The 16,311-nt window shown below is 36.8% G+C and overlaps 1 protein-coding gene across 1 annotated transcript in view; it reads right to left on the minus strand.

Moving 5' to 3' along the window:
• The window catches only part of LOC126377455 (Down syndrome cell adhesion molecule-like protein Dscam2), a 45,916-nt gene that overhangs the window by 14,909 nt on the left and 14,696 nt on the right, over positions 1–16,311 (minus strand). Inside the window, exons 3-13 of the mRNA XM_050025189.1 lie at positions 15,815–15,906; positions 14,766–14,920; positions 13,672–13,762; positions 12,392–12,628; positions 11,391–11,559; positions 8,845–8,980; positions 6,816–6,935; positions 3,770–3,946; positions 2,271–2,415; positions 1,055–1,203; positions 46–211 (exon numbers count right to left, since the gene is read on the minus strand). Of these exons, the coding sequence (XP_049881146.1) occupies positions 46–211; positions 1,055–1,203; positions 2,271–2,415; positions 3,770–3,946; positions 6,816–6,935; positions 8,845–8,980; positions 11,391–11,559; positions 12,392–12,628; positions 13,672–13,762; positions 14,766–14,920; positions 15,815–15,906 (1,637 nt within the window). The remainder of the gene's footprint in view (positions 1–45; positions 212–1,054; positions 1,204–2,270; positions 2,416–3,769; positions 3,947–6,815; positions 6,936–8,844; positions 8,981–11,390; positions 11,560–12,391; positions 12,629–13,671; positions 13,763–14,765; positions 14,921–15,814; positions 15,907–16,311) is intronic.

A 16,311-nucleotide genomic window follows, 5' to 3' on the forward strand; every position in this document is an offset into this window, starting at 1 on the left:
TTTGGTGCAATAGAGTGTATTTGTATTGTATTGTATTGTACTAACCTGGTAATATTAATATTTTTAGCAGTATCCCAAAGTGTGAAGTCGTTGCTGGCATACTGTATGGTGTAGTATTGAACGTGGGTGCTGGTGGTGTCTCTCCAGCTCAGCTTGGCAGAGATGCTGGTCACTGAGTCCACTTGCAAGTCCAATGGAGGAGTGGGTGGCTCTGAAGATTTTATAAAGAATTTCTTTCAATGAGCATAAAAACTAGAAGCTCAAATGTAGACGGTACCACTGTTGAGTGTTCCTAAATTTTGACAGTTCTCCATACTGTCCGCCTATAACTACTATAAAATGTAGAGCAACGTGGAGTGTACCCCGTCTCAAGAATGAGTTACGAAAAAGAAAAGCGAAAGTTTTTCTCAGTTTTCTGATTTCTATGATTTTGCAGTTGAACGCTGCGCAATAGATTATGGTGTGAATATAATAACCAAAACAATATGTTTGTTTACTCACATAGTATGGGGAACTGTCAAAATTTAAGAAAACTCAACAGTAGCGACACCTGGTGGAGGAATAGACAGTTTTGTACCCCATTAGGTATATGACTGGGTCAAATATAAAAAAAAAAATACATAACATAAGCTTATTGCTGCAGTCCATCGCATATCAAAAGTCAATCTCTAAGTAAGTAAGTAAAATATTTAGTTTTCATAAGCACACAAAATTATAAAAACGATAATAATAAACATACACAACATAAAATAAACAGCCTAAATACGTCCCATTGGTGCCATCAACCGGAATGGGTATGGAGCATACTCCACCACGCTACTCCTCTGCGGGTTTATGGAGGTGTTTCACTGCTAATAGCCGAGACCAACGGCTTAACATGCCCTCCAAAGCGCACGGACAATCAGGTGATTCAAGGCTGCAATGTCCTTACCAAACAAAGGACAGCCTCACAAAGTGATTTCGACAATGTTCTCATCGGGAATCGAACCCGGATCTCCAGATCCCGAGACCAACGCTTTAACCACTAGACCATGAAGGCGGTCAAAATACTTACCAAGAATATTCAAATGCACAGTATAAGCAGCGATGCCGTATGGATTGCTGGCTTTGCACTCGTAACTTCCCCCGTCTCTACTCTCCACATAGTTGATGTTAATGATGCTTTTGATCCCATTGTGAGTCATTGTCTCCGATATTGTGATCCTTAAAATGACATCCAACACATCATTAAGACCCATAGTCAAAAAAAAATCAAAAGAGTTTTATTGCAATTGTACAGTACAAAAAATAAATAAAAACAAAACCATTGCTCTATTTTTCCCTAAAAAGTAACATGGAGGATGCTAAACCGACAAGAGCGTGGCTCTTAAATTAGTGATGTGATGTGTAAAAATAACATAATTTTATCAATCTTCTACTAAATCAATACTAAATAAAGTAAATAATCTGAACTTTTCGGAACTCATCATATCCCTAGCATTATCCCGTTTTTCACAGAAGATTTGACAGGTCCGGTTTTTTTTACAGAAGCGACTGTCTGACCTTCCAACCCGCGAAGGGAAAGCTAGCTCCGAAAATGGATTTCTCGGGAATGTAGGTTTCCTCACGATGTTTTCCTTCACCGCTGAGCACGTGATAATCATTTATGATCCAAACATGAATTCGAAAACAAATCCGACAATCATTGATTTAGGCCTGGATTGGGTTATTGGTTGGAGCATCTCAACTAGAACTGAACAATGAATCCGTATTATTATTATAGTTAGTAAACAATCAAAATGTAAACAATAATGGCGCCCAAAATGGGACCACTACGCCACGAAAAAAATAATATATTATAAAGTAACGCCCTCTGTCTACAAATGACTGAACTATGTAGAGCAGCGTTGTCTATGTTCCTAATCTGGAACTCGGAAGGTGCAAGCGTAGAGTTAGTAACGGTTTTTATGTACTGGAGTCTGCCGCCTCCTAGTTCATATGAATTCCGTTAGATGGCAGCAGTACTAAATAATTAATGGGTTTTGGGCCTCTTGCAACACTCACTGAATAGAGTCTGCAATTCTATTCAAAATCTGTTTGACCGAAAGTATTACTACGAGTATGTAACCAGTAATTATCTACCAGATGAGTTTCTACTACTTCTCTCGTGTGAGATGAGAGATCAAAGACCAAGTTTACCAATCCTGGTGCAGAGCAATCAGGTAGTTTATCCACACGAGATGAAAAAGCTGTATTAATCTTTTATTTTATTGGAAAAGCATTACACGAACCTCGAAGAAGTGAAATCCACAGGAATTCCATTTATAGTCCATTTCACTCTAATAGGATTGTCACCCATCGGTCGACATGTTAGAGTGACTGGCAGTCCCATCTTGGTAGTAAGGTTCGTTCCTACTGACTCGAAGTGCACCGGCTCTAGAAATCACCACAATACAATAATACAATCAAGATAAAACATCAATACAATTCAAAATTATGATACCAAATAAAGAACACCCTCAATTTCGGATCAAATTCTTCTTCTATCGTGTGGATTGTGAGGTTGAGTACCAACCAAACCCTGGTATCCGGGTTACTATTGAGCCGCCAAAGGCCTCTGACGTGGCTCATTTAACGACTACTTACTTACATCAGTAAGTAGTAACCGGGACCAACGGCTTAACGTGCCTTCCGAAGCACGGATCATCTTACTTTTGGACAATCAGGTGATCAGCCTGTAATGTCCTAACCAAACTAGGGACCACAAAGTAATTTTTGTGATATGTCCCCACCGGGAATCGAACCCAGGACCTCCGGATCGTGAGCCTAATGCTCAACCACCTGGACCACGGAAGTAAGCAGCCGCCAGAGAAAAAAACATTAAAAATGAATTACTTAGTAAACATAGAACAGCAATAGCCTCTATAAATAAAACTAAGTATCGGAAAAAAATATTATTTATTCTTCAACAAAAAAAAAGGATAAAATTTATGGGTAAGTAGATAATTTTGGTGGGTTATTGAAAAATATTGCAAAATTTATAAATAATGGCGCCCAATTTGGGACACACAAGGTCCTTAATCACAGCTCTATTTTTCACACAATCACTGCTCTATTCTTCACAATCTTCTTGGATACGCATTATACATGGAAAATTGGTATACAATTCCCCTAATACTTATTAAATTAGGCAGATAACCCTTAGCCATCAACTGCTTAATATTATCTGAGTCAAAGAGCAACATGGTACGGAATTCACTTTTCATGTCTCAACCATACATGGCTAGTATCACATAGAACAATGGCCCCGATCCCTTCAGACACGTCCTAATTTAAAAAATCCGGGCGAGAAGAATAGGCGTCTCGCTCATATGCAATGTCTACGTAATTCTGTCGGGTTATTAGCCAATATAAAATTTTAGAAGGGCTTTTTAAATTTTTGTCTAAAAATGACGTGAGTTCCATAAATTTTATGCCTGTCCATTACCCATCCCTTTCTTATTCAAGGCATAAGAAAATGACAGGTATAACTTAAAATAAATTTAGATTGTGTGTACAGGAATCAGCACCAATTTATATGTAGCAGGAAAACTATTCCTGTATGGTGCCCGCCCACTGCTGAGCACAGGCCTCCCCCATGTCTTTCCAAGTATCCCTGTTCTGTGCAAGCTCTATTCAGTCTTTTCGATAACCGTCGAGGTCATCACGCCATCGCCATTTCCAATAATTACATTAAATTATTATTATCAAAATTTATTTTTTTCTTATTATTAACAAATTGTATACTTACTATTAACACTAATCCAAAGATTCCTATTAAGAGCATCTCCAACACCGTTCTCGACATTACAAGCGTACATTCCTTCATCAGACAGGGACACCACTTCGATGATCAGAGTACCGTTCGGGTAGCTAAGGACTCCACCTCCGGCTAAGTCCAAAACCGGTCTCCAGATACCAAGGGTTGCTGGAATTACAGAAAAAAAAAAATGTTACTTTATGCAATATGTATGTCAAGGACGAAGTAATAAATTGGGCATTATACATAATGCCCAGACATTTTGAATAATGCCTATGACAGTGCAATTTATGACGAGCTCAGCGGTGAAGGAAAACATAGTGAAGAAACCCATATTCCCGAGAAATGCATTTTCGGAGGTATGTTACCTAACCTGTTCTGGGCTAGTTTTCCTTTGCGGGTTGGAAAGTCAGACAGGCAGTCGTTTTTGTAAAAAACCGGACCTGTCAAATCTTCAGGTTAGGTAAGCGGACCCTGTGAAAAACGGAATAATGCTAGGGAGATGATGATTCTGCTAATTGGACATTTTGCGAATTGGACATTCTGCGCCTAAACGTGATTAGAGTGCAATTTTAAAATAAATATGCAAATTGACCAAGGATTATTTCTGATTAACCTGCACAAAAAATATGGACAATATTGTCATTGAACTTAAATTTAACTAAATGATAAACATTTCAAATAATCAGAGCCATTGTTTGAATTAATTATAGTGAAGTCATTTGATTCACCGGCTTGCTTCTCAAACGGGGAGCGCCGGTTCAAAGCCCGGTACCGGACTTGTACGATATTAATTTAAGTGCAATGTTCACTAACACAGTTGGCTCGGCCATTATATAGAGGACGATACAGCTCACTTATCATGTTGGTCTAACAGAAAGCTCAGTGTGGCGTGGGTACTCAATTCATCTTGCGATGGACGTACTTCAATTGGTATATTAAACGTCGATACCGCTCGCCATCTAATAAGTTAGTGTACCAGAAAACTTAGTGAGGCGAAGCTCATCATCATAAACAGCCTATATACGTCCCACTGCTGGGCACAGGCCTCCCCTCAATCAACCGGAGGGGTTATTTTAACGCTGCTTCACTGCGGGTTGGTGGAGGTTTAGTTAATAATGCGACGAATGTACCTCCGCCTACCTCTGATAGTTATTCGTAAAGATTCATTTCATAAAATTTTGTGGGTCTGTACAGTCATGAGCAATAACATATACCCACTTTAGAACCCTGTCACACTAACATATTTGATATTTAATGAGACTTACTGGTCAATTTGTAGAAAAAAATCATATGACATGGTATCAAAATTGTATACATATTAGTACTCGTGACCGTACAGTCATGAGCAATATCATATACCCGCTTTAGAACCCTGTTGCACTAACATATTTGACATTTAATAAGACTTACTGGTCAATTTGTAGAAAAAGTTCATATGACATGGTATCAAATTATATACAAATTAGTACTCGTGATCGTACCTATACAGGGTATTAGTGACACCGTAATGAATAATGAGGACGATGATTCCACTCATGGTTCATAGTTGTGAGCTTATTGTTATGTAATTTTTAGATTGTTGTCTGTAAAATCAAAGAATATCATCTATATTATTATGTAGCAATTTTAGATGGTTCCTAACATTCCGAAATCAAATATAGAAGAAACAAGCAGCAAAGAAAGACGGTAGACAGATATGTTTGCCCTTAGAAAATGATGAATCTACCTACTCCACTCCAATCTCATCAGTCATCCCGTGATAATGGCACTAGCACCAGTGTCGAAATAACGGGAGTCTCATATCCCTGATTAATGCGGTAAGAACCCGGTATTGTGTTTTAATAAAGTACTATTTACCTAATAGACACACTTCTCACTCTGCACATCAACCAATCATATGTTTTATGTTACCTGACTGACGGTATATGTCTTATTTATTTATTTATTTATTTATTATGGTGCATCAACAGCAGTACAGTCATGAGCAATATAATGTACCCACTTTAGGACTCTGTCGCACTAACATATTTGACATTTAGTGAGACTTACAGTTCAATTTGTCAAAAAAGTTAATGTGATATGGTACCAAAGTGTATACATATTAATGCTCGTGACCGTACATACACAAACACACAAAATAAAATACACATAGGAAAAGATCCGGTATGCCTGCCAATTATAGACGCACACAAAACTGATAATAAAAACTAGAATCTAAAGTTAACAAATTAAAAAGAAAAATAATTGAAAATAAAATTAAAAAAGAAAAAAACATAGATCGTATAAACTTTCTTGAAAAAAAGTTTCAATGTCCTCTACAAATATATTAAACTATTTGCCCACAAAACAAAAACTAAGCGACTTAACCCTCCCTGACATTTTAGAGTAGTTTTTCGTGTAGCAAGTGTGGCAAAATCTTGGATCTGGACCAAAAACTGAGCTGGATACAATCGCTGGAGTGACACAGTGAGCGACGTCCAAATATAGCTAGTTCCACGATAGTAGGTGAAATGGCAAATGCACAGTGAAATTTCGAAAGCATCTTGCAACGGATGCACACAAAATTCAATACTGTGTTAATTTATGACTGTGTTAGTTCTAGAATGAAACGTTAGAAACTCTTTAGTCTATGTAGTACGAAGTTAGTCACATCAATAAACATGTAATTTTGAATGTTGTAACTCAAAACCACCAACTTTTTTACTTAAATTCAAATTAGTAATTTCGAAAATTATAATACATTAAAATAATCAATAAAACTTTTAAAAAAATAATATTAACAATAACATAAATAGGTAAAATTAAATTAATGATATTGCATTCGTAAAATTAAATAAAATTATTTTATTGTATAGATCCTGTAATGTCCCAACCCAACTAGGGACCACATAGTAATGTTTGTGATATGTCCCAACCGGGAATCGAACCCAGGACCTCCGGATCGTGAGCCCAACGCTCAACCACTGGACCACAGAGGTCGTTGTAGTAGAATAAGGACAAGGATAGTAGACAATCATAATACTCATAAACTTACCATCTTTCTTCATCCAGTGTATTTGAGGAGTAGGGTATCCGTTAGCATTGCAGTATACTACGCCACGCTGGCCAAGGAGAAGAGAGGTATTCGTTGGTTCTTCAACCCATTTTGGGGCTACTGTTGAGATAAATAAAGATTTTATTAACACAAGAGTTCTACAAGTAACCAAGAGTTCTACGAGTAACATAAGAGCGTAGTGGTAGGCCTATCGGAAGAACGCTTGACTCTCACTTTGGGCATAGGCCTGTGTTGAGATTTGAACCTGCGACCTCATAGTGAGAGTCAATAGCGTTCTTCGAATTCGAATTTCAAATTCGAAAGTTCAAGTTCGAAAATCAGTGGTATAGGGCTATTTTAGAATATATAGATTTCGAATTCGAATTTCAAATTCGAAATTCGAATTCGATTTTGTTTTCGCATTCATGTATGGAGCTTAAACGTTTATCACGTGTTCTGCGTTGAGGGAAAACATAATATATTATATTATATTGCATTAAATTATATTATAATATTTAACTCGCCTCTTGCTCCATTCGCCTCGGCCTTACTGAGAATTTTAGTATTTTTATACGTTGTTTTAAGTTTACGCGGTTGTTATTATAATTAAAACACATAATAACGGGTTCTTACCGCGTTTAAAGCAGGGTCATCCCGTGATCATGGCACTTGCAACAGTGTCGAAATATCGGGTGTCTCATATCCCTGCTTTAAAAGCGGTAAGAACCCGTTATTATGTGTTTTAATTTAGTAGTTTTAGTTGACATTTAAGTCCTCGACTTGAGGAGGTTACTGGAGTGGAGCATAATATAATACTACCAATAAAATAACACGAAATGAATGACGTCATGCCTGAAGTAAACTCAAGTTAAGGTTGAGGAGCCGCCTAAGTATACCGATTTTGAGCCGAGTTCAAGGAAGAGGTCGCCTCGAGGTGTTTTTCGAATTCGAAGGCAGTTGAAGATATTTTTTTTTAGTCCCATTCGAACTCTTAAAATAAACAAAGACAAATTGACACTTATCTCGAGATCACCTTTCCAGGTAATAAATTCAAAGAGATAACAGAAAGCTTTTAGATTCTGCGAATCCTTTGTATTGTTTTTTTCATTTTTCTCTTGCTATTTAAATATCTTCTCTTGGAAATACATTGCCTTGCCGCATTTCATAAACATTACCGAGTGCTCAATAGAGCTATTTATCATTGGGTATTTTCCTTTCTCCAGTGCTCTGAAGTAATTCCGTTTGATTAATTTGGTCAATATCCTTTTAATGTTGGTTTTATATATCTGTTTCTACATTTATGTATATTAAAAGAAGGTGTTTTGATGTTATGTGGTTTTAATATTTAAAGCTTATTAGAAATGGAGTTATTAATAAGCACAATTAATTAGTGCCTTTCGAGTGGGCTTCTGAATAAGTGAATTGCAACTGCAGTAACTGTCAATACTATTCAGAGGCGAAGGACAGGAGTCCTAGTACGGCTTTGAAATAGACTAGTCTGGGCGCTATCCCACTCGCGTCAGACAGAGTAATGCGGGCAGAAGACAAGAGGGAAACCACTGCCCTATTTTTCCCCAAAAAAGTAGCATGAAGAATGCTACACCGATAAGAGCGTGGCTCTTAAATTAGTGATCTGATGAAATAAATCGTAAGTAATTTATAGACACGGTAAGCGTAAGCGATAAAAAGTGTACAGACGATGTAATGAGAAGAACGGATGACTATGTCGTGAGAAAACTCCTTTCCTTGGCTACTAGAAAAAGGGGAGGGGAAGACCTAAAACCACAAGGTTGACAATGTCCAGAGGGACATAAAGATGCTAGGTCTTAAAGAAGACGATGTTTTTCTGCGAGATACCTGGCGCCGCATGATTAGGAATTTCGACCCCGCGGGAAGTGGCGACGACAAAGAAGAAGAACTTCGAAACTAACGTTATACAAGTATTTTTCTAGAAACAACATATTTCTAGAAGGAACGAGAAAATGGTCAGGAACTACACAATGAAGGATAAAATTATAGACCTACTTACCATTGATATAAAGGTCAGCAGTCTGGTTGACTTTCCCGACGTGGTTGGTGGCAATACACGTGTACTTTCCGCAGTGTTCCAATGAAACCCTCTTGATGATCAACACACTAAACAACTCTGAACTTCTTTCTGTTATCTGTAAAGTTCAAATCACATAACACAATACAATACATTATCATCATCATCAGCCCATTAACGTCTCCACTGCTGGGGCACGGGCCTTCCCTATGGATGGATAGGGAGATCGGGCCTTAACCTCTCATATGCCGAGATACCAGACACAATAGATTTTACATTGTGTCTGGTCGAGATCCGCGTTCCGGCGTTTAAGGGGTTAAACCACCACGCGGGCCCAGTGGGATTGGTGGTTATTAACGACTGCTAATGCAGCCGGGACCAACGGCTTAACGTGCCTTCCGAAGCACGGAGGAGCTCGAGATGAAAACTTTTTTTTTTGTGGTCACCCATCCTATGACCGGCCCCTGCGAAAGTTGCCTCACCCCAACAATCGCAGACCGAGCGCGCTCACCGCTGCGCCACCGAGCTCCTCACAATACAATACAAATACACTTTATTGCACCATAATAAAAAGAAATAATTACAAAAAGTATCCTAACTAAGTACATGGCAAATGGCGGCCTTATCGCTTAAAGCGATTTCTTCCAGACAACCGTAAGGTGAGGAAAAATGTAAAAAAAAAATAAAAAAATTGAAAGATTGCGAGTACAAACTATAAGTACAACTTACCAATAAATACATGCAAATAAATATATAACATACTTACAAATATAATGTTATATACATAACCTAACATAAATAGTACACACAAAATACCTAATAATAAGCAACTCAAGAGCTTCAGAATATGAGCACTACAACACACTTTATTATAAAAACAGAACCATTAACAATTAACAACACAATAAGGCATATGTGTTTTTTAATCGTTCGTTTTCGATGCGCGCGCGAATGTATAATACCTATTCCACGTAGCATATCGGAACTTGTCATTTGAAAAATGAGATGGGTATATCTTCGCACGTCAAAACACATTTACATGTTTATCGCTTCACTAGCTTTTCACAACTTTATCAGCATTATCAGCACGCCACGTTTTCCCCATCCTCTATCATCTTCGTTCACGGAGAATGATTTTCGGGATAAAAAATATTCTATGTTCTTTTTTAAGTCTCTAACTCCATACGAAACTTCATCTAAATTGGTTCAGCAGCGGTTTTTGCGTGAAAAAATAAGATACAGACAGATAGAGTTACTTTCGCACTATAGTGTGGTTTGCGCAACAATTTATTGAAGATGAATATCGAATTATGATTATTCTTGACGCTCACTGTAATATACCACCTCATTAAAAATGATATATAATATTTGGAAAGATATCAAATGTTAATTTATTGGTTTGTTATGAAATATACGGGAACTGTGATCCGAATATTTATATCATTTTTGACGTCCATGCTACTCAAAAAGGCCAAATTGGAAACATAAATAAGCAATTTTGCTATTTGACATTTGTTTGCATTGAAAAGAAAAAAGAAAAGAAAAAATATTTATTCGACATACTTATTGTTTTAACATAACTAACATAAAATAATACAGTTATGAATGTATGCCGAAACGGTTCCACCTCAGCATAATGCCATAGCCTAGACTATGACGCTGGTTTTCAGTTGAAACCGGTAAGGTAATCAGGTAACACATTAAACAAAAATGGACACGAAGTCTAAGCACATTTTGTAATTTTCTAATCAAGTACATATTTTAAATGAATGTGCTGAAAAGTAAAACTATATTTTAATATATAATATTTTTTTAAATATATTTTGTGCACTTACTTTTATATGCGCAAATGTCAAATTGCAATATTGCTTTCTTAAATGAATTGCTTCGATGTGGCCATTTTAACCCCCCTTATTTCTATAATTTATGCGCAAATGTCAGATTGCAATATTGTTTTTTAAATTACTTAATTGCTTTCATGTTTTTAGACCCCAGCACTATCATCGGGCGCTTGGCTATGACTTCTTGTAAATATTATACGTACATATATACATAAACCCACGCCTATTTCCCACCGAGGTAAGCAGAGAGGAATTCCATTTGCTTCGATCCTGACACACTTCTCTTGCTTCCTCATTCATTCATCAATCCTTTCATACACGCACGCCGGGTTCAGTGTAGATCGTACTGAACCTTTTCTAAGGACATCTCCAAGCTAGGTCTTCTAGGCAGAGTAGTACATACATAAACTCACGCCCGTAATCCCTAATGGGGTGGGCCTAGCCACAAGTAATCAAAGACAATTTGCAGCCACTGTTGATACGATGTCGTAAGCTGGATATGATGAACCTTATGGTGATAAGGGATCAGCCTATCGCCCATAACATTAGTCTATCATATTAGAGGACACAATCTCTCTGTCGGTTTTTACGACATGCCCGGTAAGACAAGCAGCTGAAGGTTTTCTATGTTTTTTATTTGCTCCCAGAACAGCATAGAAGGTAGAGTAGTCAATATTATCTAAGTACCTTCAAATTAGCAGGAATCTTCTTCCCATCTTTCAGCCAAGAGAAGTAAATGGGAGGATCACCACTTATGATGTTGCAGGTTATCTGGACAATTTGGCCTTCTTTAAGGCCTGAACCCACGCGCAGCTCATCCAGTTCTGGTGCTTCTACGACTTGAATGTCGAATGACCTAAAATTTAGTTCACATACATATAGATCTGAATCAGAGTTAAAACCTTAGTAAATTAGTGTAAGAGGAATTGTGATTTATTACAATATATTATTTATTATTATAATATATATACATTATATCCGCTCTTATTATTGTATAATAATGTATTTTGATTTGTCAAACTTTTTAATTGGCTGTATAAGTATGTAATCTTAAGTTGTTAATATTGTAGTTTATGCTGTAAAGTTTGCAATAAATGATAAAATAAAAATAAATACATGTATATATTTGTGCTAGTAATAACTAAATAAATCACTAAAAATATCTGATATGTCGTTTAATCTTAATTTTTTTATGGCTTATTATTTTATTTAACTTCTCTTTCTCCTTTTACTTAGACAGACTTCTCATAATAAGTAATGATTGATAGCTTATAAGAAACTGCTTTTGAAAATACGAAGGTATTATGACATAAATAACGGGTCATAGTACTTTCATTCGCAGAATAGGGTAGTTTCTAACTAGTCAAATCAGTTACTTTTTACTAAACGTCAAAACACAAAATCACTATGGAATTTGTATGAAAAAATAACCTCAGACGTCATAGATAAGCGTTACAAAATTAGCACTTATTAAAATTCATAAATTAAATTAAGTACATAGAAAAATGAATTAAATTATAATATTGCTTTTTAGATGAACTGCTTTGATGTGGCATTTTAATTTAAACCCCTTTGTTTTTGAATGAAGACAAAAGAAACAAGAAATATTTATTGAGAATAACATTGTTTTTTATAATTTATTTATTTGTTTTTTTTTGAAGGTGTTATGAGCGTTATTGTAAACGTACCTTCTAGCCATCTCTCCAGAAGGACTGTAAACTATGCAGGTGTAAGAGTCTCCATTCTCTTCTTTAGTCACTCTCGGTAAATGCAGTACCCCTTCTTCATTTGGTTCATATAACTGTCTTTTCCTTCTTTTTCTCTTTTTGTTCTTATGTTTCCTTTCTACGTAACGTTTAAAACGAGAATGTTGGGGGAGCATCGACGTCATTATTTTCCGTCCTTTGTGTTCCCATTCTAATTTGCTGTGGAAAAAAGAGAGACGGAGTCATTATTTATGCAACTTTCATAATTATTAGGATGTGTGGGGTTGATAAGAGCAAAGCGAAGGCCACTTTTTTACTTTTTTATGACGGACGCACAAAGTTGTGTCAACATCCGTGACGCGAATACATTATCAGAAACCATAGCGCACCAAAATCAAAGTATAAATAATTTGTATGACACTGATTGACAAACTATTTCAAAGACTATTTCTGAACACATTATACAGAAGACGTATATCATGTGAGTAGATAAAACACATTAAAAGTTTAAAGTGTACAACGCAATTTTGTGGTCCCACATAGGGCGCCATTATGCTCGTCAGTTCAAGTGAAGTCCCATGTCGGGCGCCAAGTTTAAGTAAGCCAATTGAAAAGAAACAGTAACACAAGTTGCGCCAAGCTTTTTAATGTCACTGCGGCTTATTCATGTTATTATTCACGCCCAAGTTATTTAGTGGACGTCAGTTGATCACACACAAGCTCCCAATATTGTAACTAGTATACCTATTGGCATTTGACGGAATTAGGTCAGCGTCAAAACTGAACATTGTAGGTAGTACAGCTCGTATATATCTGACTGCAAAGTTATTATATTTGCTTTTGTCACTGCTATAGTACCACCTCCGTGGTCCAATGGTTGAGCGTCGGGCTCACAATCCGGAGGTCCTGGGTTCGATTCCCGAAGGGGACATATCACAAAAATTACTTTGTGGTCCCTAGGACATTACAGGTTGATCATCTGATTGTCCGAAAGTAAGATGATGAAGATGATAAGCCATTGGTCCCGGTTACTACTTACTGATGTAAATAAGTAGTCGTTACATGAGCCATGTCAGGCCTTTGGTGGCTCAATAGTAACCCTGACACCAGGGTTGATGAGGTTGGAACTCCACCTCACAACCCACACGATAGAAGAAGAATTGCAATAGTACTTATTGCTTTAAGATAATGACGTATCAATGATGATGAGTGTTTTCATGAAAATGACTCACATCAAAATTATAAGTTACAAGATAACAAACCTTATTGGATATCCATAATAGGGGCATCTAAGTTTAAAAGAGTCACCACTTTGTACTTTTATTGGCAGTAATGTTCTTATATAGGGAGGACCTGAAAAAGAAGAGAATAATTGTTGGAAATAAGCATTAAAATACAAGAGTTCATATAAGTCTCAACTTACCCCGGTGGGAAATAGGCGTGAGTTTATGTATGTTTGTATGTAGTTCATATAAGTAACTAGAAAAATCTAGCCATTGGCATTACGCTGATGTTCGAATAAAACGATAACCTTCTTGGTATTATCAATACCATCCATCTAAAGCCAAAGTCATCCAAGTGGTGGTCAATCTTTTTAAGAAGCACTTAGATTACCGTAGATTGTATGTAAAATCAAAATGGTGACAAGCTACCAGGAGTATAAAAAGGCGACATAGAAGCAATTCATTGTCTTCAGAACCCCGAAACCGACCCCGCCGGCGGCGTGGCCGACCATTTCCCTCATATAGCGCTTATTGCTATGACGCCCCGACCCGACGTTCGCGCACAACTGGGCACCCTCAGGCATGTTATCTTAAATTTAGTAACGAGTGAGAGCCCTCGGCGCCTTCATTTGTTCAGCCAATGCCATTTACGGCAAATCTACAATAAGGGACGTCAAAAAAAGGAATTTATTTCCGAAAGAAATATTGCAATTTGACATTTACGAGTATGTCCTTATATTAGAAGTGCGTAATGTTAACAAACATCAGATAACAATATTCCTTTGAGTTGAATTATAATTATTATTTTATCTTGAGACATTTAGAATTGCTTCAATGAGGCCTCTTTACTCCATCAACTCTTTTTAACTTACGTTATAATACCAAAAAACGTAATATAAGTAAATGTGTAATTATTATTTATTGTTAATTTGTATTTTTTTTTTGTGGGTGTGTTAGTAAATTGTGTTATCTATGTTTTTATATAATATTATAGTCTTTGTGATGTTAACGTAATGTAATATCGTAACTTTAAGTATATTGATCCCTTATATTGGTTTGTATCTGATGTATATACCTTGGATATTCGCAAATAAATGAATTGAATTGAATGCTTTTACCGTTTTAATGCTTACCATAAATATCCAACCTGGCTGCATGAGATGTACTATACTCTCCTTCTAGAGCGATACAGGAGTACAGTCCCCCATCTTCCACTCTAGTTCTTGATATGTTCAGGTGTGATACTACTCCTACTCCTGAGGAAGACATCATCTGACCTAATGTGTACCTGGAAGAAAACTTCTCATTATCTTCCAGTGAAGTAAACAGAGCATGTTATGAGCGGGCTAAATAGGCCGTATTGAAGCAATTCATCTCAAAAAGCAATATTGCTATTTGATATTGGGCACTCACTTTTTATATGCGCAAATGTCTAATTTTTAGATGAATTGCTTCAATGCGGCCTTTTCAGAGTCTTAGAATATTATGTAGTTTTGAAATTGAAAATAGGATGAGATGAACTGCATTGTCACAGATTGACAGTCTATTGCTTAATAGTATTAAATTTTTGAGGAATTATAAAATAAAATTAAAAATAGGTATACGATTTTTAGTCAAATGTAAATTTGTAGTTACTGTGAGTTATCCCAATATAATGAGTTATGAAGTAATAGAAAAAAATATACACTGCACAGGAAAATAGGTTCTTTCGGGCAGAAACAAAATACTTTTATAACGTATCGCCTCCTTTAGACTCCTATCCTAAATTATCCGAAACTATACATTTCCGATAGTTTTTTTTTGACTTGGGTGACAGCTCATCCGCAGATGTATTTCATCCTTGGATGAAACGACACTCTTTACAAATAGTAGGCGTCGAGTCATCCGAAGTGGTGCTGTTATTCGGAGGAGTCACCACCTAGCTAATACTACTGTAGTATTTTCGGTTACGGAGTTTCGTAACATCCTTACTTTGGGTGTGTAAAGTTAATTAAGTGACTTTTTGGCTTGAGGGATTCCGACCAAGTAGTTAATGCCATCTGATCTGCGGTAGGTAAATCTACAATAAATCATGTCAAAAAAAAAAAACAAAAAAAGGCTTGAGGGATGAGGAAAAAAATATAGTTGTTAGAACAACAAGACAGTAAAACTTTTAAGGTTCTAAAACTAAGGTTGTTTTTACCTTTGGTCAGTATTGGAAGATATGACGATCCCGTCTCTCTCCCAAATAAATCTTGGTGGCCGATCTGATGTCGCTGCACACTGCAAACTCACCTACAAGAAATACATTTTGGGAAAGATAATCAGTTGAACGTATTACCAACGTTGTTTAAGGCAACAGGCCCGTGTGCCCGGGGCCCTGTTAGAGGTTGATATCGGGGTCCTGAAGTGTTTGTTGTCGCGAGCTGATTGGCCGCCTCTATGGCTAGACTAAGTCATCAGGATAGGAGATTACATCCTTCGCATGCGTACAATTGCATTGTAAATAGCTTACAGAAGTCCTACTGCTGGGCACTGGCCTCCGCCGTACTCCACCACGCTCCAGTGCGAGTTAACAGTGTTTGGTCTAGTAGCCAGGTTTCACGGACAAGCGCCATCTAGCGCATATTTTATGAACCAAGTAATTCGCTTACGATGTCAATGGTGTTGATTCCTGTAGACAACATCTAATTTTATTTT

Source organism: Pectinophora gossypiella, chromosome 23, assembly GCF_024362695.1.
Source record: "Pectinophora gossypiella chromosome 23, ilPecGoss1.1, whole genome shotgun sequence".
In the NCBI taxonomy this organism is placed as follows: Eukaryota; Metazoa; Arthropoda; class Insecta; order Lepidoptera; family Gelechiidae; genus Pectinophora; species Pectinophora gossypiella.